Genomic DNA, 24,167 nt, shown 5'->3' with positions numbered 1-24,167 from the left:
CAGATTTTCCTGGAGGGTCTCTCTGAACTTTTCAGCTTTCTCTGAGTTTGCCATCTTTCTGGCCTCAATGCGGGGCCTTCCAGCAGGTTTAGAGCAGTACAGCTTCTTGGGTCTCAGCTTGAGCTTGGAGCAAACTAGCGAGTGATCTGTATCACAGTCAGCAGTATGATAGCTGCATGTCAGAAGGACGTTTTTGAGGTTATTACGCCTAGTGATGACCACATCTAGTTGATGCCAGTGCTTCGAGCGTGGGTGTCTCCACAACACTCTGTGCTGTGGCTTCGTTTGGAAGAATGTGTTTGTGATGCACAGATTGTGGTACGTGCACAGTTCAAGGAGACGCTGTCCATTGTCATTCATTTTTCCCACACCGAAGTGTCCTAAGCAGGAGGGCCATGAGGCCCAATCAGCTCCAACTCTTGCATTGAAGTCACCCAAGATGTACTGTTGTTCACGAGCAGGTGTTTGCGCTACAGCAGCACTAAGCACGTCATAGAACTTGTCTTTTACTTCTGGTGTGGCGTACAGGGTTGGAGCATAAGCGCTGATCAGGTGGATGGGACCGGCGCAAGTTTGAAGCGTGATCCGAAAAAGTCTTTCTGATCCGCCCATGACTAATTCCACCATTTGTAGAAGGGTGTTTCTGACAGCAAAGCCAACACCATGCTCTCTGGGTTCTTCTTGGGCTTTACTCTGCCAGAAAAAGGTGTAGTCCTTTTCCTTTAGAGATCCCGAATCTGCGAGTCGCGTCTCTTGCAGTGCAGCGATATCAACTTGGAGCCTCTTCAGTTCCTCGTTGATGACAGCGGTCTTTTGGGTGTCACTGATGGCCTGAAGATCTTCAGTCAAGCTGGTCAGCATGGTCCACACATTCCAGCAAGCATGCTTAAATTGTTGATGTTTCTCATTTCTTGTTGATTTTCTTATTGGTTTGCCTGGTGCCCAAATTTCAGTCACTTGTCAGGTTCAAGAACCTTAAGCTTCACGCACCCAGCGAGGCAGGTGAACTGTGGCGGGACAATACCCTATTGACTGGGGGCTGCCCAGCTTGAGTCAGGCAGTGACTGTCCAGTGAGATGCGAGGATCTCTCCCACCGTCGAAGGCAACCCCTGGCGCTTGTTCTCTATGCCAGTCGAGCAAGAGCTTATAACCAGTATCTGTTGCCTCCCGTGTTGATGCAACGCTGTTCAGCGATGCCGGAGTACCTCTCCAGGCGCGAGCCTGGGCACTTATTATCACAAGTGAGTTTCCATTAAGAAGTGGAATTAATTCTTTTCAGCTGGGACTACACAGAACTCTGAATTCTCCTGTAGGGCCATTTTTTCATTGTGCTTTCCCAGATTGTTCATCCTTTTGCAGTCCAAGAGCTTTTTGGCTCCTTTCTTAAATTTAGCTATCATCTTTTGCCTAAGCAGCCAGAATTCACTCATTTATTGGCTCAGAGAATCCACTGACATCATCTTTATTTCTTTTCCCATAGTGGAGGATTTTAGTGTACACTTTTGGTTCCATAGCACTTTTCTCCCATAAGGATTCTTAAGAAAAGTATCATTTCCTTTTTTTGCTCCCAAGTCATATAGCAGCTGAGGTTGATGTTGAAATTTTTTAGTGGATGAATGAACTTGTGCACATTCATTGAAGAAACAGAATGAATATGATAAAAAAATAATTATTCTTCACTAATGAAATTTAATAAACTGGAGATGTTTGAAAAGGCATTCTGTGCAGTTTATTTTGTGGAAATATTTTGGCCATGAACTTAAAAACTAAGGTCTTGCTGGCTGAGCATGTTGAAGATCCTGAAGCACTAATAAAAGCTGGGGTGTCAGATTTTATATCCCAGATCAATATTTCTCATTGCTTCCCCTGCACTGTTGTGCTAAGGGTGAACCAATTTGACATGATGAAACAGTCAACAAGACAAAATGGCAAAATCATTATCCTTCACTCAAGAAGCAAACGCGTCAAAATGTAACTGTCATGCAGCTATATGAGCCCAAATGTCTTCACAGCTGGAAATAACATATCTTAAAGTTTATTATGCTCTGTCACAAAATCCATGTGTTAATTGCTTATATAAGGCCAGAGCTCCGCTACAATAACATCATGCCCCAATGCATTATCTCCACAATATGGTACAAAGTAAACCATTATAATTACAATGCAACTTACTATCATTATGTTGAAATGTCATCACATCAGGTCACAGCATGTCATACCACAAGACAAATCACTGTGGTGGAATGAAACATCATGTGATCAAATGCAATGTTAGCGTGCCACTGAATGTCATCAACACTGCTATAAAATCAATGTGGCATAATGCTACAGTATTATGATAAAATATGTAAAAAAAAGTGCAATGCAGTATCATTCCAACATCCTGTGTTTCCAACAATGAAACAATTTAATATTTCTGTAATGCACTCATGTTACCACGCCATAAATGCAACGTGTCCTGAGTTGGCAGGACAGTGGCCTGAGTTTCAGAAGATGTGGGATCTAGTTTTTGCTCTGCCACCTGCTGGGTGATCTTGGACAAGTCACTCCCCCATCTACGTCTCAAAGCTTCCTCACCTGTAAAATGTCAGTGATATGTTCCTCCTTTATAAAGCACTTTGTGATCTAACGATAACAACTATGTAAGTAAGAGCTAGGTTTTATAATCTCACCATGCCAAACCTCTAATAAAGTGTGTTGTCATCTCACCATGCAGGGACACTATCAGGCTGTGTGCCTTCTGAGTGTGTCCACGCTGCACAGGGAAACCCTTTGATGGCATTTCCTCGGGGATAAGGCGCAGGGTGACACGTCTGCCTTCTTGGTCTAGAGACCTTGAGTTCCCTGGGGGTCGGGCAATAGGAGGCTGTCGGGAGGGAAAGCGGGAATTCTGGCCTCAACCCAGGCCGCGGAACGTTCTGTGCGGGGACTGCGTTTCCCAAGGAAGGCAATCTCGACCTCCGGTCTCCTGCTGGCGGAAGTGACGGCTGAATTTGTTGACAGCGGAGGGCTGTTGCGGTGGGGGGGTGGGTGGGGGCGGGATCGGACCCTGAGGAGGACACGGACCCCCGCCCCCGGGGACCGGAACCGGAACGAACCTGGAGCCCCTCTACCCAGGGAGCCTGGCCGGGGCCTCGGGCCAGGTGGGTGCCAGGATGATCGGAAATAAGACCATGCGGCGTTGGCCAGTGGGACCCGGCCCCGGGGGGACCCTATCCCCTTCCGGCTGGCCACTGCGGGGACCCAATCCCCAGGCTGCCGCGGGTCAGAGAGCCAGGAGAGAGGCACGGGACCTGTCACACCCACCTCCGGCCCGGGGAGGAGACCTGACCAGCCGCCCACGGGGGGGGCATGGGGGGTACGGGAGGGAGCAGTGCATCCTCTGGATCCAACCTCGGGAGACAAGATCCCTCTCTCTGGAGGACCCCTAAGAGAGGGGTAACCGCCCTCCCCCCCATGACCAGGACCCCGACTCACGGGGAAGGAGTGAGCAAAGACCCTCCTCCTTTCCCGGGATTGACACATGACAGATGAGGTTCCATGATCGGCACTTAAGCTATAGACCCGATTTCCGTGGGACCTCCGCACGTCCTGAAGGCCATGAAAGCAGCCTCCAAGTGGCTTGGCAATTGTGGGAATGTAGCATGACTCATTCATGATAATGTTGTAGTACAATGTCTCTCTGGAGAGATCCTGTCAGAGGGTGGTGGCTCTTTTAACGTTGGTTTGTGGGGTGACCTTTGTAATGGATTGGGAATAGGCACAGTAGTTCTTGATGAGAAGGGGGTTTCACCTTGTTCCTTCTTTCAAGGGACAGAAAATCCTGATTTTGACAGGGAGGATTCTGCAAGCTGGTGAAACAGCTCGAAATATCTTTGGAGGCCGTTGCCATCTGGTGGTGCACGGTGTTAATGAAAATCATAACTGAGGCTGTTTTGGGGATGTTTTAAGGGGTGAGTGAGATTTGTGAACAGCAGCAATGATTTCATACTGTATTTTAATTTTAAAAGGAGTACAGGTTGAACCTCTTTAGTCCAGCACTCTCATCCAGCAACATCCATGATCTGGCGTGATTTTAGTTAACCACATGGCCACTTGTCTTGGGTGTGGCCAAGTTTCCCGTGGTCCCATAAAGTTTATTTACAGCCACAAGGCCTGGTTCTCAGTATTGTGTGTTGTTATTTAGCTCTAATTTACTCATAAATGTCTTCTAAGAGCCCAGTAAGCAGTGGCAGTGTTGGTAATGCTGCTAGACTATATTGACCTCCTGTGGTTTGGCAAATTCTTTCATTTGGCATTTAGGACCTGACCCAGTGGTTCTGGAGTAGAGAGGTTCAACCTGTGTCTGCTCTGTAGTCATGTACGACTGCCTGTTCCCTGTTACTAATCTGACTCAATATATTATGTTTGGTGAGGTCAGAGCAAAGAATGAATTCCTAAATTCTCAGCATAGTTTTGATACTATGAATATGTGAACCCATTTGTGCCTCATTTTCCCTACATGTAAAATAGGGATAATAATCTCTCCTGCATCAATTGGGATGATCAGTTGGTATTTCTTAAGTGATTTGAAACTGTGAAGCGCTGGGTAAGTTCAATATAAATTGACAATACAGTTTTCCTTCAGCATGCAACCGATGCTGAACTCTAGATCTACAGTCAATGTGTTATTTTAAAATAGTCTCTTAAGATCAGTTCATGCCAATTATTTATTGTGCCTTCTTTGTGAGACAGCCTTGCCAATCATCTTTGTAACAGCAAACAGGAAGGTTATGTACCTTGGCACTGAGCAAAAATGACTCTAGATAAGCCTGAAGCACCAGGCTGAAGAGAGCATGGAGTGGGAGAAGGGATTGAGCTGAAGTCTAAGATACAAAATCTAGCACAGGCTTTCCTAAGTGTGAGAACAACAGCACTAGGTTTGTGCATGAAGCTGGGACTGTCTTGACAATGCAGATGTATCTCAGAGGGGCAGTACCCTCAGAAGAGGCTGTTTGGATCTGGGAAGCTGGGGGTGGAGGAATGTTGCGTCTTATAACTTGCTTTATTTCAGTGAATGCAAGGGGGGTGATGTACTGCCAACAGTTGTCTTGGATGGGGCTGAAGGCTCTCGCCATCTTGGAGCACATCTTGGGTTAAACCTTATTTTAAATACATCTGTTCCCTTGGATGAATCCTTTCCCAGGCAGGAAGGAGATCTGCCAGAGTGGGAAATCAGTACTCAAGTTGTGCAGCTGTGGTTATTGTGGTCTCTTGGTCCCTGTTTCTTTGGATCCCACCCCACAACCTTCTGCACACATATCCTTGAAGGTTCACACACACCAGGCAACTAATTGCCCACCTTGGAAAACATGGATGACAGTCTGATACCCCGATAGACAACCAGCCAGTCTGCTGAGCAGTCTAGAAGAGCTCTAGTCACATGATAATGGCTAGGCAGTATCTCTAGTTTGCTTTAAAATATGGTGCTTACACCTAGTAAACAGATGCAACATCACAGATCCCATTATTTTCCCTCTTCCTGCCACCTCGTGCTCTTAGTTAGGAAGTTCTGGGCAGAATCTTCTATGTCTGAGTTTGTGCTGTGTCCAGTAGAATGGGTCCCACAGGTCAGCTGAAGCTTCTGGGTACTACTCTAATATACTTGAACAGTGGTGAGTGCTCTTCTGTAGTGATGCATTACTGGGACAGTTTAATCCCTTTCCCTCTAAGTTAGACCAAGGTGTCTTTCATATATGGGAGTTCATGGGAGCTAAAGGATTAAAGCACAGATCATTTCTGCAATCCAGTTCTGTGAAATATCAGTCATCTGATTGCTGTGCGGTAGCATCCAAAGATGTTAATCAGGACTGAAACCCCATTGCACTAGATGACGTACAAACATATAGAAAGACACAATCTGTGTCCTCTGTGAACTGGACTGAGGCACACTAAACTAATTGTACATCACTTTAGGTCCTTAAAGTGCACCCATCATCTGGTATCAGAGTCACCATGCGGCCATTGGGAGGTAATGACGTTCATTTGTTACCAACGTGACCAAGAATAGAACTGTGTGACTTAGAAGACCATCATAGGAGTGAAAGATTCCATCTCCGGTTACCACCCTCTGAGTTAGCCACATCCTATCTAAGACTTTTGTGGATTGCTGGATTTAATTTTCTTTCTGGAAGGCCCATTTGTAGCTGTTCTTGTTCTGAAATCTTTCTGTATCTTGGACTCAAGGCAGCAAACAATCCAACCTAATTTCCACTGGCTAGTTTATTCAGTGAGTTCTATGTCAGAATTCAGTAGATTAAGATGAGATTTTTGTGTCTGAAATTTGAGGAGGGGATTCTGCCCAATGCCTGGATATTTTATTTCCAGAGATGTTTATGGAAGGGAGAAGACACGAAACAGTTCACATCATCTGATGGTGAGAATCTGATACAAGCAGATCCAGAACATAGGAGCCATAGTTTCTGCTCTTCATGAAGTCAGTGGAGTTGCACCCACTTATACCAGAGCCAGAGTTGATTCAAAAAGGCTAATGTGGAAAGTAGAGTTAGACTTGGAGGAGGACACAAAGAGTGAATCTGCTGAAACAAAGAGCAAATTTCCTGCTCTTCCTTCTTTTCTTGAGTGGTTGTTTTCTGTGTTGGCTCTTGTTCCTGGCACTGAAGTGCATTCTCGAACAGAGAATTGATGAGACAGGAAAAGAACGGTGTTTTGATTTGCAACTCATGCTGCCCCCTATGTTGTATAAAAATCTGTCCTGAAGCAAAGGGAAGGATTAGAAAGATAGAGCCAGGGCTGATAGGCAGAGTAAGCCACAGCTGTGTTGCTGTCTCCCACAGGAATGATTCAATGCCTGAATCTGAGCGGTTACCTCATCCCTGAAGTCGTGGCCAAAAGTAGCACACTATTTGACTTGAGCTTGGGGCTGGGGAGAAGGCAGAGCAGGATTTCCTGGTTGATCTACCTGCCTTATCCCCAATTCATCTGACTGGTGCATTCTGCCTCTGGATTAGTAGCTAGAGTGAAGAACCCTGTGTTAACCAGTTGAGGATAGTTATGACATGGTGGTGCTGAGGAAAATGGTCCTGAGAATCCTTTGAGAAATGGATCTTCAAGAGAGGAGGGATGGGCAGAGAAACTGAGTCAATGTATTTGCTGTTTTGTCCTTCTGCATTGAGGATGCTGCTCCATGGAATCCCATGATGAGAAGCAAAGACTGTTTGTTAGTCATTTTATGGCCTTCCAGAGCAACACCTGCTCATGAGATGTGGGAATGGACAGAAAGAGTATGGTCCTGTATATTGCACAGTTACTTTGGGGGTGGGATTGGCTAACCCTGGACTTCATCTGTCAGTAATTATTTGAAGGGTAGGAGGTAGTGGAAGTGAGATGTTAGCCTTGGGTTTGAAATGTAGGTTTGGGAGATGTGGGTTCTGTTCCCAGCTGTGTAAGTTTCAGTGAGTTTCTTCAGCTGTCTTTGGTTTGGTTTTCCCTCTTATCTATAGAAGTGGGAGAACAGATCCATTTTCCAGGTGCTAGTGGAGAAGGTTAATGAATGATTATGAACTGCTTTGAGAACCTATGATGAAAGCTGCTATAGAAAAACTGTCTCAGACAGCTAATTCTCAGTCTACCCCAACCTTGGCAGGCTTTTGCTGCTACAGGGAACAAAACACCCATCTGCTTTGAGCAGCACTGCTCCAAGCCACAGGAGTAGGCCATGGGCTGGATTAAAAGGCTTGGCGGGCTGGATCCAGCCTGTAGGCCATATCTTTCCCACCCCTAGTCAAGTTTGTGGTCTGGAGTTGTACCTTGGCGCTCTTCCCTGGGCACAGGAAGACTGTGGAGGAAGTAAGCAGCCAGGCAGTTGGAGAGGGTGACCACCTGGGACACAATCCTCAGGGGTATTCAGATTGCCTGTGTTGGTTCAGTCCCATCTGACAGGGTGCAGAGAAAATCTCTTCCCCAGAAGAGGAAGATGCTACAAGTGCCTTTTTACGTGGTGCACTTAGTTTCTACACTCATCAAGAAACCTCTTTTTGATGTTTAGTTGTAAACAGCTAACAAAACTTCTGTATGGTATAACCCTGTCTAATAACCTAACCTACCCATGTCATATACTTTCTGTCTCAAGATATCCAAAAGGTTTGTAGAGCTTGTTTTTGCTTCTATACAATTTATAAAGAAGGCCTGAAAGTCTTTATTAAAAAAAAACAAAACAAAAAACAGTTTTGGTTTTATGTGTTCCTCTGATTTTGCCCTAGAAATTCAGATCTCTCTGTCATGGGCATCCCAAGAATCCAGAGAGTAGCTGAGCAGTGGAGAAGGAAAGGGATTTTTGATACATGTGCTTAAAATGCTTAATTCAAATGGCTAATGTACATTTCAGAGAAAATGTGTCTCTGTTAAATATTTGTTCTCCCCTATGCTCTCTCTCACATGCCTCCTTCAAGTAATATGAGATAAACATTTTTGAGACACCCAAGAAGTTCTTCTGCAACACCAGGGAAGGGCAGACATTGCATTTCTATTTATGAGGTGAAAAACATTCAAACATTTATATCCATTTTTATTCACCAACAAGTAAAACAAAGGCCCCAAACCCCTTCTTTTTTCAGGGCAGCTTTAAAGCCCTAGCTCCTCTGGGTACCTGACCCTGCAAATGCTCACACAGGAAATACTTACAAGTAACATTATTCTTGCATATATGTGACTTCTGGATCAGAGCCTGCATTGTGTTAAGGTCTTGCAACTGACAAACCTCTGTGCCTGCATGAAGCCTCATTGACATTTCAGGGGTTCGCTCACATAGAGCCCAGTTGGCTTCATTAGGGCTTTGTGTAGAGTAGGAGCCTGCCTATAAGGGAGGAACATGCTTTTGTTATTGACAAAACTTTGGAGGATTAAAATGGAGGGAAATTATGAAGTTTGATCTTTCTCTCATAGGCACACACTGCATTTCGCATTGCTTGGAAAGTAAAAGTTGGCTTCCTTTTGGTCTCTACTCAGTGTCATATCCTGCTTTAGGGAGCTAATATGATGCTGTAGGCTTGGGGCTTTCAATACTGCAGGGGAAGATTGAAATTAAAGACAAAGCAAGAGTTTAAACAGAAATTCAATTAAATAGAATCCTAGATGTTTGAGGTGGGGCAAGATGCTAAGTCCATCAAGTTTGCAATGCTGGACTGGGCCCAAGAGTCTCTTTTCTAGTGATTTATTGAGTCTACTTTTATGTGACTCAAGCAATGTGGTTTCCCCTACTTCCCTCTAAGAGGCTCATTCTCGGACATATGCAGATCACTGCTTAGAATCTTTTTACTAATATTCAATCTAATTAATGAATATGTCTCCTATTAACTAACTAACCTTTACGGCATCATGGAAACTTGGAGAATATTATTCCCATTTTAGTGGGGTGAAAACAGACAGAGAGAAGTTAAGGACAGTTTTTGCATAATGGCTAAACATCTGTACTTCTCTTTTGCCATCAACAAGTGAATGGCCCATGAATCTAGCTATCAGTAGCCACCTTGGTACGCACAGATTTCCAGGGTACTTTCCAATGTACTTTTATTTTATCTGATTGTCTTTCATCTGCCTGCAGATGTCCTGATGTCCTTGTAACTCCAACTAGGAATCTCCACTGGCTGTGGGGCAGGGATCCTTTGAATTGAAAGCTTCCTTCTGCCACAGTTCCCTGCTCTTTTTCCCCACCACCCCTGTTCCCTCAAGATGGCATCTGACAGCCCAGAGTCACTGATGATATTATGCACAGATTACTGCCTCCGCAACCTGGAGGGGACCCTCTGCTACCTATTGGACAATGAGACCCTTCGGCTTCACCCTGATGTCTTCCTGCCAAGCGAGATCTGTGACAAGCTCGTCAATGAGTACGTGTGGGTGCCGCTGTCTGTTGAGGGTGGCAGCTGAAGGGAGAAGCCAGGACTAAGGGGAGGGATGCCTTCTGTACACTTCTTTCTGCTTGATTCTTATATTAGAAATGTAGCTTTGGCTTATCTTATTTTTCCTGAAAAGCTCTATGATTAACTGGAGAGCTAGTAGGGCTGTGCCCTGACAGGCACTGGGGAAGCTGAGCAGCATACAAGAGAAAAGATCTATGTTTATACAGCACCTACCAAAATGGCGACCTGATCTACGACTAGGGCCCCAAGATGCTGTGGTGATGCACGTCATTAATATAGACTGAACCTCTCTAATCCGCAACTCTCTCATCTGGTGACATCTGTAATCCAGCATGATTTTAGTTAGCCATGACCACTTAACATGGATGTGGCCAAGTTTCCCATGGATCCCATAAAGTTTGCTTACAGCCACCAGTCCTGGCTCTCAGGGTTCTGTGCTATTATTTAGCTCTAATTTACCCCTAAGTGTCTTCTAAGAGCTCTTTAAGCAGCAGAAGTGTTGGCAATGTGCTAAACAATATTGACCCCCATGGTCTGGCAAATTCTCTTGTTTGGCACAAATCATGTCCTGAGGGTGCTGGACTAGAGAGGTTCAACCTGTAAGAGTCATAATAATTGTTAGACTGGCTTTGTTAATGCCCATTTCACTTAAATGCCTGGCAAAATGTGGGGAAGAGAGATCATCAAAGATTCAGCAAAGAATGCATAAGCTCACACTTCATTTTCTGGTACTCCAGACAGAGTTTCAACAAAATCAGAAAGATTTCATGGCTTAGAAAAAGTGAGGGGAAAAAAGAAGGAAAACATTTTTTAATTTGATGAGTTCAAACCCAAGGAGGGGGAGGGAATATAGAAAAATACTTACTTTTTAAAATCTTTTTCAGTTCCAAGGATCTTGGGTGTTACTTATAACAATAGTAGGAAGAAAATGTTCAGATGCATGTGTGATTGTTCTATCAGTCAGATCTTAGACCTGGGCTTGATTCTCCATTGGCTTTAGGCTCCACCATGTTATACTACATTATAGAGGGCCTTTAAAGTCAACAGACTCCATCATCACCCCAGCTTGTCCAGGAAAGGCCCCCAGTGTCAGGGGGCATTCCCCTGTGCAGGCCACCCATGTGGTATCCCAGGAGATCTGAGTGAGAGTCTTTCACACACACATGCTTTCTTGTGGCAATAGAGGTGATGGGAAATCCTACCAGGTGTGTCCATTTAAATCCCACCAATAAGCTAACTCTGTTACCTGTCACATAGGTATGTGGAGCTGGTGAATGCAGACAGCATCTTTGAACCCCACGAGAGCTTCTTCACCCTCTTCTCAGATCCTCGGAGCACCAGGCTAGCCCGAATCCATTTGCGGGAGGACATAGTGCAGGATCAGGACTTGGAGGCCATTAGAAAGCAGGTGGTGTTGCATTTGTGTATTCCTGGCTGTCACACTGCAGCAGCCCACAGCAGGGACCCGTCACAGCTCTCGGGGGGACCATAGACTGTTTGTACTTATTGCCTGCTTTATCAAAATCATAGCTATGGGAGAACTTGAGGCTTCTTTATCCCCAGCCTTTCCTAGCATAAATTGTTGTAGAGAATGGAGTGGGGCCACTGACTTTGTGGGAGCTCAGAGGATTTTAGTCATAGCTGTTCCCAGCAGGAGCCACTGTACAGACCAGTGTGGAAATGCTGGGTGCGTGAGAGCTGAGGGCTCCAGGCCCAGGCCTTCCCAGCAGTAGTTGCCGTAGGAACCAGTTTAGGAACACTGACAATGAAGTAATTCTAATATTTTGGCTTCCTGCCTTCCAGGACCTTGTTGAGCTGTATCTGACTAACTGTGAGAAGCTGACAGCCAAGAGCCTGCAGACCCTCCTAAGCTTCAGCCACACTCTAGTTTCTCTGAGCCTCTTTGGCTGCAGTAATATCTTCTATGAGGAAGAGAATCCTGGAGGCTGTGAAGACGACTGCCTGGTGAATCCCACTCGCCAGGTGTTGGTCAAGGACTTTACCTTTGAGGGCTTCAGCCGCCTGCGTTTTCTGAACCTGGGCCGCATGACTGAGGGGGTGAATGTGGAGACTCTGCTTCGACCTTTGGCCTCCCTCACTGCTCTGGATCTCTCTGGGATCCAGCTCAATGATGTGGCATTTCTGACCCAGTGGAAAGACAGTCTGGTTTCCTTAGTGCTTTACAACATGGACCTTTCAGAGGAGCACATTCAAGTGATTGCACAGCTCCGCAAGCTCAGGTCAGCAGACGCCTCCCTCCTCCCTTGTTCTTCCTCTCCGAGGAGCTGCAGGTGTTCCGAGCTGCTCAGGATTGAGCCCCTGTGGTGATTTTCTGAGAGCATTTTCTTTATGCCAAATCTTAGGCTGTGGTGGTGGAGGAATTGAGTTTCCCATAAAGGCACCTGATCATTCACTCCCTTTGCAGCCCAAAGCCCTTGGGCTGAAGCCTGTGGAGGTTTTTCATGCATAAGGACAGCAAGATAAAGCACTCAGAGGAGACTGTGTATTTTTATATCTGATCCTCAGATGAAATTACTCCTGGTCTGTGGGCACGCTTGGATGCTGGTATCACAGCAGTACTTACAGTGTGAAACCAAAACTGGCTCCTGCAAGTTGCTTATCAAATGAGAAAGTCCAGTGTTTAAGCCTGGCTCACAGATAAGAGGCACTTAGGCCTTTAGAAAATTCCAGCCTATGAATCTTAAATTACTAATGGGCGACCCAATCTCTCTCTCTCTCACACATACACGTATGTATCTGTGTACGTCCTGGTGGGAGCATACTTGACCAAAACTTTTAGGCAGTGGTGCTGGTGTAGTAGAGATTATTAAGATCTCTCTATAGCAGAAGTTCTCAAACTTCAATGCACCATAACCCCTTTTCAACACCAAAACTTACTGAGTTCCACTGCCCCACAAAGGCTGCAACCCATTTCTCTGGGTGAAGCAGCCAAAGCTGAAACCCAGGGGCAGTGGGCGTGAAACCTGAGTCCTGTCACCAAGTGATGAAACCCTTAGACTTATTAAAATGGGGTTGCAACTTTCTTCGGGGTCCCAACCCAGTGTTTGAGAACTGCTGCTGTCCTTGGATACAACAGTATACAGGCTGGAAAAGGAAGAGACAAAGGGAGGAAGCCAAGAGTTTGTCTCATTCAGTGGGGAACGTAGCCTTTCTGGGGAGGAGAGGATCTTCCGGTGCAATTTGATCCCCAGATGGAAGATCTGTAGCCAGTTCCATGGTTAGAGAAATGATCCAGTGGTTGGGATGAAGATTGGGAAGGTAGGTTGCTCAGCCTAGAGTAGTTGCCATTCTGGTTATTTAGCTGAGTAATTCTTTATATATCATTCTGGACAAGTGCCTGCTAGGGATCTGTTACTGTGTGTTCCAAGGGTACTGCATGCACTTAGGTTATACACAGGACTCCATCTTGCTGCTAGTCCCACAAACTCACATTCCGGTGTCTTGAAAAAAACAACAGTTGTGCTTGTGTGTTGTCTCTGCAGGGCTGGGTTAGGACGGGATGGATGTGGGGAAAACCCACTTGATGCTCTCCAGACTGAGATGCTTGCTGTCATTTTCAGGCACTTGGATATTTCTCGAGACCGCCTGTCCAGTTATTACAAATTCAAGCTGACCCGGAGGGTGCTGAGCCTCTTTGTGGATAACCTGGTGAACCTCTCCTCGCTAGATATCTCAGGGCACACCATGCTGGAGAACTGCAGCATTCCAAGCATTGAGGAGAATGTGGGTCAGACAAGGTAAGGCTAGAAGGCCAGGCAGGGATGGAGGTCACTGTGGAACTCTGGGAGGGGAGATTTCATTGAGAGCTGCAGGAAGGACAAATCTCTCTCTTGGACTTTAGAATTCATTAGCACAATTAATAATAAAAAGAAAAAGAGATTTGTCCCCAATTGCTAGTGATTCTAAAGCCTCTCCCCAAGTGGGATTGATCACTGTGGTTTGAGGGCTACAGAATAGTAAATAGATCCTACCTGGCTCTCAGTCACATCCACATAGGCTTTGCAGCTGTCCTTATGCATTTCTCACTTACCGACAGCTGTAAAAATAGCTTATATACCATCCGCTTCCCTCCAGAGGGCCCACAGATCCCTCCACAGACTGTACTCAGAGAACTCTTGTCTACCACTGAAATCCAGTGACTTTTGGGGTGGAGCACAGTAGTCTTACTGCGTCAGCGTTACAGTGTTTATTACTTCTGCAGTTGAAAATGACTGTGGGTAATTTAGAGAGCTGGCATTACAATGCTAATACTGAGATTTGTCCATACCACACCCAGTGAGAGCTGGGCCTCTCACTTCCCCAGGACCCCTTGAAAAGCCAGCCAGCATTTTCAAGGAGCACTCTCATCTCTCATTCCAAATCAGCCATGAATTTTGCCCACCGGTATCCTGAGCCATTATGGTGTGAAAGCAAAACTGCTCTGCTGCAACACAGCCTTCTTTACAGAATTTGCATAAAGTGTTGGCTGTAGAATTTCGAAGAAGACAGCAGTGAAATCAGATTCCAGACTATTTGTGGTCTTTAGAAATCCCATGGCCCTTTTTATAACCCTGCTGCCCTAGCCAAATTTGGGTAACTATAATTTCCCTGCCTGAATTCCCACTGTCGTTTCTGTTGGACTTGTTCACTTCTTGTGCAGAACAGTAGGAATCGCAAGGAATACGATGTGACAGTCTTTCAAGATGCAGTTGTCTTTAAGAAATCCTTACCAGGATTTTGAAGGGATGTGACTGCATTTAGACCCAGCTGCTCTGGCTTTTTGTGCAGTGTGTTTGGAGCAAACAGAGAGCTCTGTAACTCGCTCTGTGTTGGAGGCAGCTGAATAAGCAGAGCTCAGAAATGGATGATCTTTTCTTTTCCTAGCATTGAGCCATCCAAGAGCAGCATTGCCCCCTTCAGGGACTTGAAACGACCGCTTCAATTCCTGGGCCTCTTTGAGACCTCTCTGTGCCGTCTGACACATATTCCAGCCTACAAGGTAAAGGGCCAGTGGAAATAGTCTCAGAAATGTTTGATGGAAGTTGGAGAATCTGTCTGTGTATCAGAGCTCTCTGATCCTGTGGAAGTGGTATCTGTGCCTTTTGAATTATGGGTCCTCTGATGGAAGAATGCTGCAGTGATGAAACGTCCATGCCCTGTGCTGGGGTTGGCAATAAGATAGCTGACCACTGGCACTTTATTTACCTGCCTGTCCACAGGTCTGGCCGCTTGCAGCTCCTGTTGGCTGCGAATAGCCGTTCCTAGCTAATGGGAGCTGCAGGAGGTGGCATGCACTGGGATACTGCTTCCTGCAGTGCCCATTGGTAGGGAATGGCAATCTGTGGCCAATGGGAGTTGCAAGTGGCTGTACCTGTGGATGGGAAGGTAAATAAAGTGTCAGGGCTAACCCTGGCAAAACATGCCTGCAGCCTGCAAAGCGGACTGCTTATTGGCCATGTCGGCCTCTGCAATGTTTGGTAGGGTTAAAAACAGCCATTTAGCAAGGAGCCTGGTAAAGATACCTGCTCCCTATCCAGCCCCACTCTGTGTGTGGCACAATGGATGTCTGAGGCTTATGCAGAAGTAGCCAAACAAAACTCTGCAAAGAGATAACAACCTTCACCTGCAGGGATCACTTCCTGTAGGGTTGGGCAGAAAGGTAGCTCAGCCTGTGTACTCATATCTTGGGCCTCCTCGGAATGAATGCTGCCAGCAGAATAGAAAGGTGCTGAGAGACTTCGGCTACGTCTACACGTGCCCCAAACTTCGAAATGGCCATGCAAATGGCCATTTCGAAGTTCACTAATGAAGCGCTGAAATGCATATTCAGCGCTTCATTAGCATGCGGGCGGCAGCGGCGCTTCAAAATTGACGCGGCTTGCTGCCGCGCGTCTCGTCCAGACGGGGCTCCTTTTCGAAAGGACCCCACCTACTTCGAAGTCCCCTTATTCCCATGAGCTCGTAAGGGGACTTCGAAGTAGGCGGGGTCCTTTCGAAAAGGAGCCCCGTCTGGACGAGACACGCGGCGGCAAGCCGCATCAATTTCGAAGCGCCGCTGCCGCCCGCATGCTAATGAAGCGCTGAATATGCATTTCAGCGCTTCATTAGTGAACTTCGAAATGGCCATTTGCATGGCCATTTCAAAGTTTGGGGCACGTGTAGACACGGCCTTCATGTGCCATTTGAACTGCCACCTGCAGATTTTTCTCCCTGCAGGGGTCCCATTCCTTTGCTAGCCTTTCTCTTGAACGACCCCCTCTCTTGCTGGTGTCTTCCTCCGTGGGTGTGATTTTTTTCCTTACTTGCTGCCAGGTGAGTGGGGACAAGAATGAAGAGCAGGTGCTGAATGCTATTGAGGCATACACGGAACACCGTCCTGAAATCACCTCCCGAGCCATCAATCTCCTATTTGACATTGCCCGCATTGAGCGCTGCAACCAGCTGCTAAGAGCACTGCAGGTGAGCATGTAGACCCTGTCCACAGGCAGTTCTCACCCCTTCAGCACAGTTGCATTAAGGAGGAGGGGGATTTTACAGCACCAAAATCAATCCTTTCCCTGTGACTTAGGGCTTGATCCAAATCCCAATAAAGTCAGTGGATCAGGCCCCTAAAGAGATGTTCTAGCAGCACAATGGAAATAGAAGCTCTGATTTTAGGAGGTGTCTTATAACTTCATGGAGCAGCCTTTCCCAGGGGTGCCTGAGCTTTCTGTCCCTTGAATGCTTGTATTGCTTTTTTCCTGCACGGGGGTAATGATTGCATAAGGTCCCAGCTGTTACTAAATCTCACTAAAAGCTCCCGTTGTTCCTTTGTAGCTGGTGATCACAGCTCTCAAGTGTCACAAGTACGATAAGAACATCCAGGTGACTGGGAGCGCAGCACTTTTCTACTTAACAAATTCGGAGTATCGGATGGAGCAGAGTGTGAAGCTGCGGCGTCAGGTCATCCAGGTGGTGTTGAACGGCATGGAGTCTTACCAGGAAGTGACAGTACGAGCTCTGTCAAACTTCACCATGCTCTCGCTGTTCTCCCTCTTCCCTTTCTCCCAGTCCATTTCCAGTACATTGTACCTTCTGGGCACTTTGAGCCCATAGAATGTGTGCCAAGACATGTTCTAGAGACGCTCTTGCTTACAGCTGGTTATGCATTCACTGTATGGGTGGGTGCAGGGGAGGGCGGCACCTACATTGTACATGTGATGATGATGTAGTTCTGTAGTAATATGGGGGAAGAAAGAGGCTATAATGGTCCAAGTGTCTGTGCAGTGAAGGTGACTGGCTTTGGATTGCGTGTGGGGCATGCAGGCGGTGGTGGCATTAGGCAGCCGATGGAGAGTGCGAATGCAGTGAGAGCACTGAGCAGTATGTACAGAATGGTGGTGGGCTGGAGGGTGATGCACATGACTGGGAGTGTTGGTGTCGAGATGGAAGATAGCGACAGTGTTGTATGGCAGCCGTACTTGTGCTTGAGGGGTTTGGCGCATACCTGCTGGACCCTCCCACATGGCAGCTGAGCCCTCAGCTTTCTCTGCATCTCCCTGGGTAGGTGCAGCGGAACTGCTGCCTGACGCTGTGTAACTTCAGCATCCCAGAGGAGCTGGAATTCCAGTACCGTCGTGTCAATGAGCTGCTGCTGAACATCCTCAATCCCACGCGGCAGGACGAGTCCATCCAGCGCATCGCTGTACACCTCTGCAATGCCTTGGTCTGCCAAGTGGACAACGACCATAAGGAGGCTGTGGGCAAGATGGGTTTTGTCATGGTTGGTATTGTCGCAGGATGACTGCTAATCCCTAGGCCAGACTGAGCTTGTGTCCCGTGGGAAAGTACTTTCAATGACTTCCATTGGAAATGTCTGGGGAGTAGGCCCAATAAATAATCCGGTCCCCAAGTGTTACAGAAAATCCTGCAGTCAGGAAGACCTAGAGTCTTAGTAATACTGTTCTGTCATGGAATCCACTATCCTCAGTTGTAGCTCCTTGAAAATATTTCAGCAGGGGAGATAATTACTTTCTTGATGTTCTGTCGGAGGCAGCATCTGTTTGAGGGTGAGAGATGCAGCATGATCTCAGTACATGGCTTTGCTACAAATTTACAGTGCAGCCTTGGGTAAGCCCCAGAACTCCCTGGGCCACTCTCTGTCAGTGGAAGACAGACTGGTCCAAGGAACAAAAGTGTTGTCTGGGGAGGCTTCACACTGAGCAGTTTTCTTTTCCTCCTAGAAACACAAAACACTTGTTTCTGCAGCTAGCTCTTGTTAGCAATATGAGGGATTTCATTTGTGCATATCTGAGTTCAACTCTTCCCCTGCATTGGGATGCAGAATGGCCCAGCAGGTCAGAAGGGTTCTCCTGCCTCTCCAGAGACAGGAAAAGCTGCTGCCTGTTTGGGAATAATAACGTCTGCAGAACCTTTCCATCATGCTTACTGCATGGATGGCACCTCAGTCCAGTGTGCCAAGAATCAGACTTCCCTTCACAGCTTCAGTTACACAAATTAGGGGGACACGTTTCTTTGTCCCACTTGACAGACAATACTGTCCAAGCACTGGACCAGAAATTGTGGATGTGTGTACACAGTCTTGGAGGGGTTCTTCTACAGGAAGTCACTCTGCTAATTTCTTTCTGGCTTCAATTCTCCTGACACCCATTTCAGCTCCTTATCCTCCCCTTCAAGACTCTGCTCGAGTTCTCTCCCATTTCTACCTCTGCCTTCATCTTCTCCAACAAAATTTTCCATTCCCCAACCTCTTCCCTTTCTTTCCTGTGGTCTCCTTCACTCTTTTTTGACTTCATTACCACTTTCAGACTCTTCCTTGAGTTTGCAATAGCCTCCCTGTTAAAGTCCACAAACTTCTAGGATCATTGTTTATACATTGCCATGGAAAATAACATTACTCTGAGAAGGGAAGGAAAGAGTTTTTATTCTGTGAATCAGATTCCAGCTACATGGAGCCCAATCTAATCCATGAGTAAACATAACTTCCGTTGACTCCAGTGAGAGCTGCACCTGCCTATGCCAGGACTGAGTTTGATATGCAGTCTTCAATTTTAACCTCCTGACCTGCTCTGACACTTCTTATTCGCTTTTCTCTGCTCCCAGACCATGCTAAAGCTGATTCAGAAGAAGCTGCTGGATAAAACAGTAAGTGTTTCCTCTTAAAATATGGAAGCCAAATACACTTCATTTGTAGTCACTCTGACCCTGAGGTGGAGAAGTCAGCGTTGGGCTGCTGGCAATCCAGTGACATTGTTCTGGCAATGTTTCAGGTGTCCCCAGAGGCTTGTGGGGACTTGGCTCCTCTGAAGAAATTGGATAATGGCAGTGTTTGCATTGGTGGGTCTGAACTGAACAAAAACTGGTTCCTTCTGAGGTGACAGGATTTCCGCATCCTGCTGATGAGTTTGCATTGGGCCCTTGTATTGCAGGAGGTCTGTCTGCAATTGTCTGTGCCGTGTACTTCACTGTGTTTTTTACCATCTCCTTCCCTCTGGTTCAACAGTGTGACCAGGTGATGGAGTTCTCCTGGAGTGCGCTGTGGAATATCACAGACGAAACCCCCGATAACTGTGAGATGTTTCTCAACTACAGTGGCATGAAACTCTTCCTGGAGTGTCTGAAAGTAAGTGTTGCTCAGTATTCTGTACACCAGAGCTTCCCAAGCATTTCTTATTGCATACCCCTTTCCTGGTTTACAGCTACCCATGTATCCTTGCCCTTATGATCACTGATACTACCGGTGCTGCTCTTAACACTACCTGTCTTTAGCCATCTGTCCATATTTCACTGTTACATATAAGCCGTGTCTACACGTGCACGCTACTTCGAAGTAGCGGGACTAACTTCGAAATAGCGACCGTCACGGCTACACGTGTTGGGCGCTATTTCGATGTTAACATCGACGTTAGGCGGCGAGACGTCGAAGCCGCTAACCCCATGAGGGGATGGGAATAGCGCCCTTCTTCGACGTTCAATGTCGAAGTAGAGACTGTGTAGTCATTGCGCGTCCCGCAACATCGAAATAGCGGGGTCCGCCATGGCGGCCATCAGCTGAGGGGTTGAGAGACGCTCTCTCTCCAGCCCCTGCGGGGCTCTATGGTCACCGTGTGCAGCAGCCCTTAGCCCAGGGCTTCTGGCTGCTGCTGCTGCAGCTGGGGATCCATGCTGCATGCACAGGGTCTGCAACCAGTTGTCGGCTCTGTGGATCTTGTGTTGTTTAGTGCAACTGTGTCTGGGAGGGGCCCTTTAAGGGAGCGGCTTGCTGTTGAGTCCGCCCTGTGACCCTGTCTGCAGCTGTGCCTGGCACCCTTATTTCGATGTGTGCTACTTTGGCGTGTAGACGTTCCCTCGCTGCACCTATTTCGATGTGGTGCTGCGTAACGTCGAAGTTGAACATCGACGTTGCCAGCCCTGGAGGACGTGTAGACGTTATTCATCGAAATAGGCTATTTCGATGTCGCTACATCGAAATAAGCTACTTCGAGGTAGGCTTCACGTGTAGATGTAGCCATAGTGTGACATATACATTCGGGGGGTGGCGGGGGACAAAAAAACCTCTGACTGAGTTCTGAACTCAGGGTGGAAATGTGCTGGACAATAGAACCCCTGCGGTATGGAGCTTGGAGCTGAGCATCTCTGTGTATCTGTATTCTCACTGGTACATCTTTAAGTAAATTGACTACCTTATTTGACATAACAAATTCCCACAGAGTTTTAAAGCTTTATCTAAGTAGCCTATTATGAAAATGCAGCAAATGGAATAATGAATATAATAAAATTCACCATCGTACAATTTCCCTCTCTAGCCCCAGAAGTATGGTGCACCTACCACAGTTTGGGAATCTCTGCTCTCTGCTGTCATAGTAGCAAGCAGTTGGATGGAGTCCTGGCTCATCTGATGGCTGCTAGAAGCATGGAGAGAAAGAAGAAAAGATTCATACACGCTCTGTTTCCCCCCTCCACATACATACACCCTACAAGCACAAGGAAACTGCATGTTTATACCTCATGTACTCTGTCCCATTCTCTCCTGTGCCTGGAGAGTCTTTTTCCTCTGAGTGAAGTGGCCATGGTGAGCAGTGGAGAACTGTCCGTTGCTTTACAGTGGCTTGTTTTTCTCCCATGTGCCATGTTTTGAATGCTAAAAACCTCACCACACCCAGAGGAGAGCTCCGTCCCTGACTGCTGAGAAGTACCCTGCTTTCCAAGTTGTGCTGCATCAACAGTCACAGTGGTCATACTTTTGTTTTAAAGATATTCCTTGTTTTTTCAGGAGTTCCCTGAGAAGCAAGAGCTACATCGTAACATGCTGGGCCTTCTGGGAAATGTGGCAGAGGTGAAAGAGCTCCGTCCACAGCTCATGACCTCCCAGTTCATCAGTGTGTTCAGGTTGGTGCATCGCTAATCAGGAAGTAGTATGGTCTAATGCAGGGGTAGGAAACCTTTCTTGGGTCAGGGGCCACTGACCCCCAGAAAAATCAGTCAGGGACCACACACAAGTGGCTGTGTCTACGCTACCTCCCTACTTCGAAGGGAGGATGGTAATTAGGGTGTTGGGAGTTTATTAATGAAGTGCTGCAGTGCATATATAGCGCTTCATTAAGCAAATTCCCTCCCGCGGCAACTCTGAAGCGTTAAGCTTGGAGATGCCAGCTCGTGTGTAGCCGCGGTTCACCTGCCGGTACCTCGAAGTCCCTTTACTCCTCAAAACTTTGAGGATACAAAATTTTGAGGAGTAAAGGAACTTTGAAGTAGCCCAGGCACTTTGAAGTACTGGCGGGTGAGCCGCAGCTACACACAAGCCGGCACCTCCAAGTTTAACGCTTCGGAGTTGCCGTGGGGGCGGAATTTGCTTAATGAAGGGCTGCATATGCAGCACAGCACTTCATTAATAAACTCCCAACACCCTGCTTACCATCCTCCTTTCAAAGTAGGGAGGTAGTGTAGACAAGCCCAACTGAGAAGCAAACAAACAAAAAGCAAAGCAATAAACAAAAATCCAACATTCATTGACCTGGCCCCCAAGTGAGAAGGAGAAAGAGGAAGAAACCTCACTGATGTGGCCCCCATCTGAGAAGCAGAAAACAGACACTGCCCTAAAGCTCCAGCCCCATGGGGGAGCCGGGCAAGATTCAGAGTGTAAAGGCGTAGATTAACTCCAGGATCAGATTAACACTGGCAGGGGCCTGGGACTACTGGATTTTGTGGTGTCCCTCTAGGCTCTGGGGTGAGGCCAAAAAAGTTCATAGTGTGGTAGGGAACCTCTGGGGAGGAGGCTGAGGATATTGGAGGGTGTACCAAGGCTCAGTGTCCCCCTCACCTCACGTGGTTGGAGCACCAGCACTGGCTTGCCCTGCACGGGGCAGCAGGGGAGGAAGCCTTGCAGGCTGCTCTTCCTGACTGCCACTGAGTCACTGTGTGGGGCAGGGCAGTTACTTAACATTTGTGCATCAGCTCCCCCCACCTTCAAACAAAACAAAAAACCTTAGTTGAACTTGCCCAGTTTGTAGAGTGCTTTGGAATTTTGAAGTGCTGGCTGCAACTGACGTACAACATATGATCAATAAAACCAGTTTGGGAAGCTGGTGCTTGTCACGCTGTTTCGTACAGGTTGATTTGTCCAGTCCAGTTAGGAGCTGATACCTTATCTGATGAGCTCTGGTTAGAGTTCACAGGGCCTGCACTGTTCTTTTTTTGCCTGTGATATGCTGCACATGGCTGTCCTGGCACCTCTGAAGCCTTATCTTCTGTCTTGGCAGCAACCTGTTGGAGAGCAAAGCAGATGGGATTGAAGTATCGTACAATGCATGTGGAGTTCTCTCCCACATCATGTTTGATGGCCCAGAGGTATGGGGTATCTGTGAGCCAGGCCGAGAGGAAGTAGTAGACAGGATGTGGACAGCCATCCAGAGCTGGGACATTAATTCCAGAAGAAATATTAATTACAGGTGAGAGAGGCTGGATTTTGCCCATTTATTCAGAAGGGGGGATTTTTTCCCCAAACAGTAACCTGGTAACATGGTAAAGTCTGCAAGAAAGATGGAGATTTAACCAAATATAGACCTTCTCCCTCAGGTGAGGAAGAAATTTCCCATATAAACATATTATTTTAGCTGGGGGTTTTCAACTTCCTTTGAAACATTTGGTACTAGCTACTGTTGGAGATTAGAGGGAGTGTTGCTCTGACTCCAAGGCTTCCAGTACCAAGCAGGAAAAAAAGGCTGAAGCAGCAGCTTTTTTGTTTTTCATATTTTTCTTAATATTTTTTGCAGGTCATTTGAACCAATCCTTCGACTCCTTCCACAAGGGATCTCACCTGTCAGCCAGCATTGGGCTACCTGGGCTCTGTATAACCTTGTTTCTGTTTACCGTAAGTCCCTCCATAAAGTACATTATAAATCCAATTAAAAGGTTGGCGGTGTGAATCTCCCTACATTCTACGTGTTAGCAGGAGTGGTGAAATGGAGAGTTCCTGGGAAGCTGAGCAATTGGGCAGCTTCCCAGGAGAGATTCAGGAGCTGCCCGTCTGATTAGCAGAGCGCCAGCAGCTGGGTGTCATGTGTTTCTACTGGTGGTTCACATGCACATATGAACATAACAAAATTTATTCATCCTATGGATGCAAAAATAATAGAGGGGACACTCCTGAAAGTTTGAGGGGAAAATATTTTCAGAGGCTCTTAGGTTAATATAGAATATGTGGCTAGCTACAAGGCAACTCCTTGAAGTTGCTAAAGATGTTCAAGGGGTGTAGCCAGAACTAAGAGGACAACTTAAATTAAGTGCATGAGATCAGCCTTCTGGAGCTTCCATCACTCCAGCAAGCTTGGCACTAAATTGGTTTCTATCTCTGACACATCTACAGATTAGATGCTTCTAAGGCTGGGTCACTAGAAAGAGAGACCTGTATCCTGCAGCTAACCAGCCAGCAACCTTCTCACTGCTTCTATATCTCCTCTTGATTTGAGCTCATTGCATTGAGAGAAGAGTCAGGCTCCAGAATGTGGAGAATTGACCCAGTAGGAGTGAAGAGTCTCAGAGTTCTATTTCCCCTTCTTTACAGCTGACAAGTACTGCCCCCTCCTAATCAAAGAAGGTGGAATGCCCCTTCTGAAGGATGTGATTAAGATGGCTTCAGCACGGCAGGAGACCAAGGAAATGGCCCGGTAGGAAGCCAATAAGTAGTTATTAAATATGAAATTTGGATTTAGGATTCTCTATATTTAAGCGTCAGAATAAAGCTACCA

At 46.7% G+C, this 24,167-nt stretch overlaps 1 protein-coding gene across 3 annotated transcripts in view; it reads left to right on the top strand.

Annotated features, from left to right (window-relative positions):
• The first annotated feature begins 3,004 nt into the window (after nucleotides 1-3,004).
• The window catches only part of ZER1 (zyg-11 related cell cycle regulator), a 30,123-nt gene continuing 8,960 nt past the window's right edge, over nucleotides 3,005-24,167 (top strand). Inside the window, exons 1-16 of one of the 3 annotated variants that reach the window (XM_075015334.1) lie at nucleotides 3,013-3,144; nucleotides 3,813-3,954; nucleotides 9,603-9,888; nucleotides 11,179-11,329; nucleotides 11,725-12,161; nucleotides 13,503-13,679; nucleotides 14,806-14,920; nucleotides 16,234-16,380; nucleotides 16,738-16,911; nucleotides 17,468-17,683; nucleotides 19,024-19,065; nucleotides 19,424-19,543; nucleotides 21,194-21,309; nucleotides 22,680-22,868; nucleotides 23,193-23,290; nucleotides 23,984-24,086. In XM_075015334.1, the coding sequence (XP_074871435.1) occupies nucleotides 9,731-9,888; nucleotides 11,179-11,329; nucleotides 11,725-12,161; nucleotides 13,503-13,679; nucleotides 14,806-14,920; nucleotides 16,234-16,380; nucleotides 16,738-16,911; nucleotides 17,468-17,683; nucleotides 19,024-19,065; nucleotides 19,424-19,543; nucleotides 21,194-21,309; nucleotides 22,680-22,868; nucleotides 23,193-23,290; nucleotides 23,984-24,086 (2,243 nt within the window). In that variant the 5' untranslated portion in view covers nucleotides 3,013-3,144; nucleotides 3,813-3,954; nucleotides 9,603-9,730. Of the gene's footprint in view, nucleotides 3,145-3,812; nucleotides 3,955-9,602; nucleotides 9,889-11,178; nucleotides 11,330-11,724; nucleotides 12,162-13,502; nucleotides 13,680-14,805; nucleotides 14,921-16,233; nucleotides 16,381-16,737; nucleotides 16,912-17,467; nucleotides 17,684-19,023; nucleotides 19,066-19,423; nucleotides 19,544-21,193; nucleotides 21,310-22,679; nucleotides 22,869-23,192; nucleotides 23,291-23,983; nucleotides 24,087-24,167 lie in introns of all 3 variants that reach the window. The other 2 variants (XM_075015335.1, XM_075015336.1) reach the window with 2 other exon arrangements.

The sequence above is a fragment of the Carettochelys insculpta genome, chromosome 21 (assembly GCF_033958435.1).
Source record: "Carettochelys insculpta isolate YL-2023 chromosome 21, ASM3395843v1, whole genome shotgun sequence".
NCBI classification, from domain to species: Eukaryota; Metazoa; Chordata; order Testudines; family Carettochelyidae; genus Carettochelys; species Carettochelys insculpta.
The sequence above is the reverse complement of the archived record's forward strand: the minus strand, read 5'-3'. Positions and strand labels throughout refer to the sequence as shown.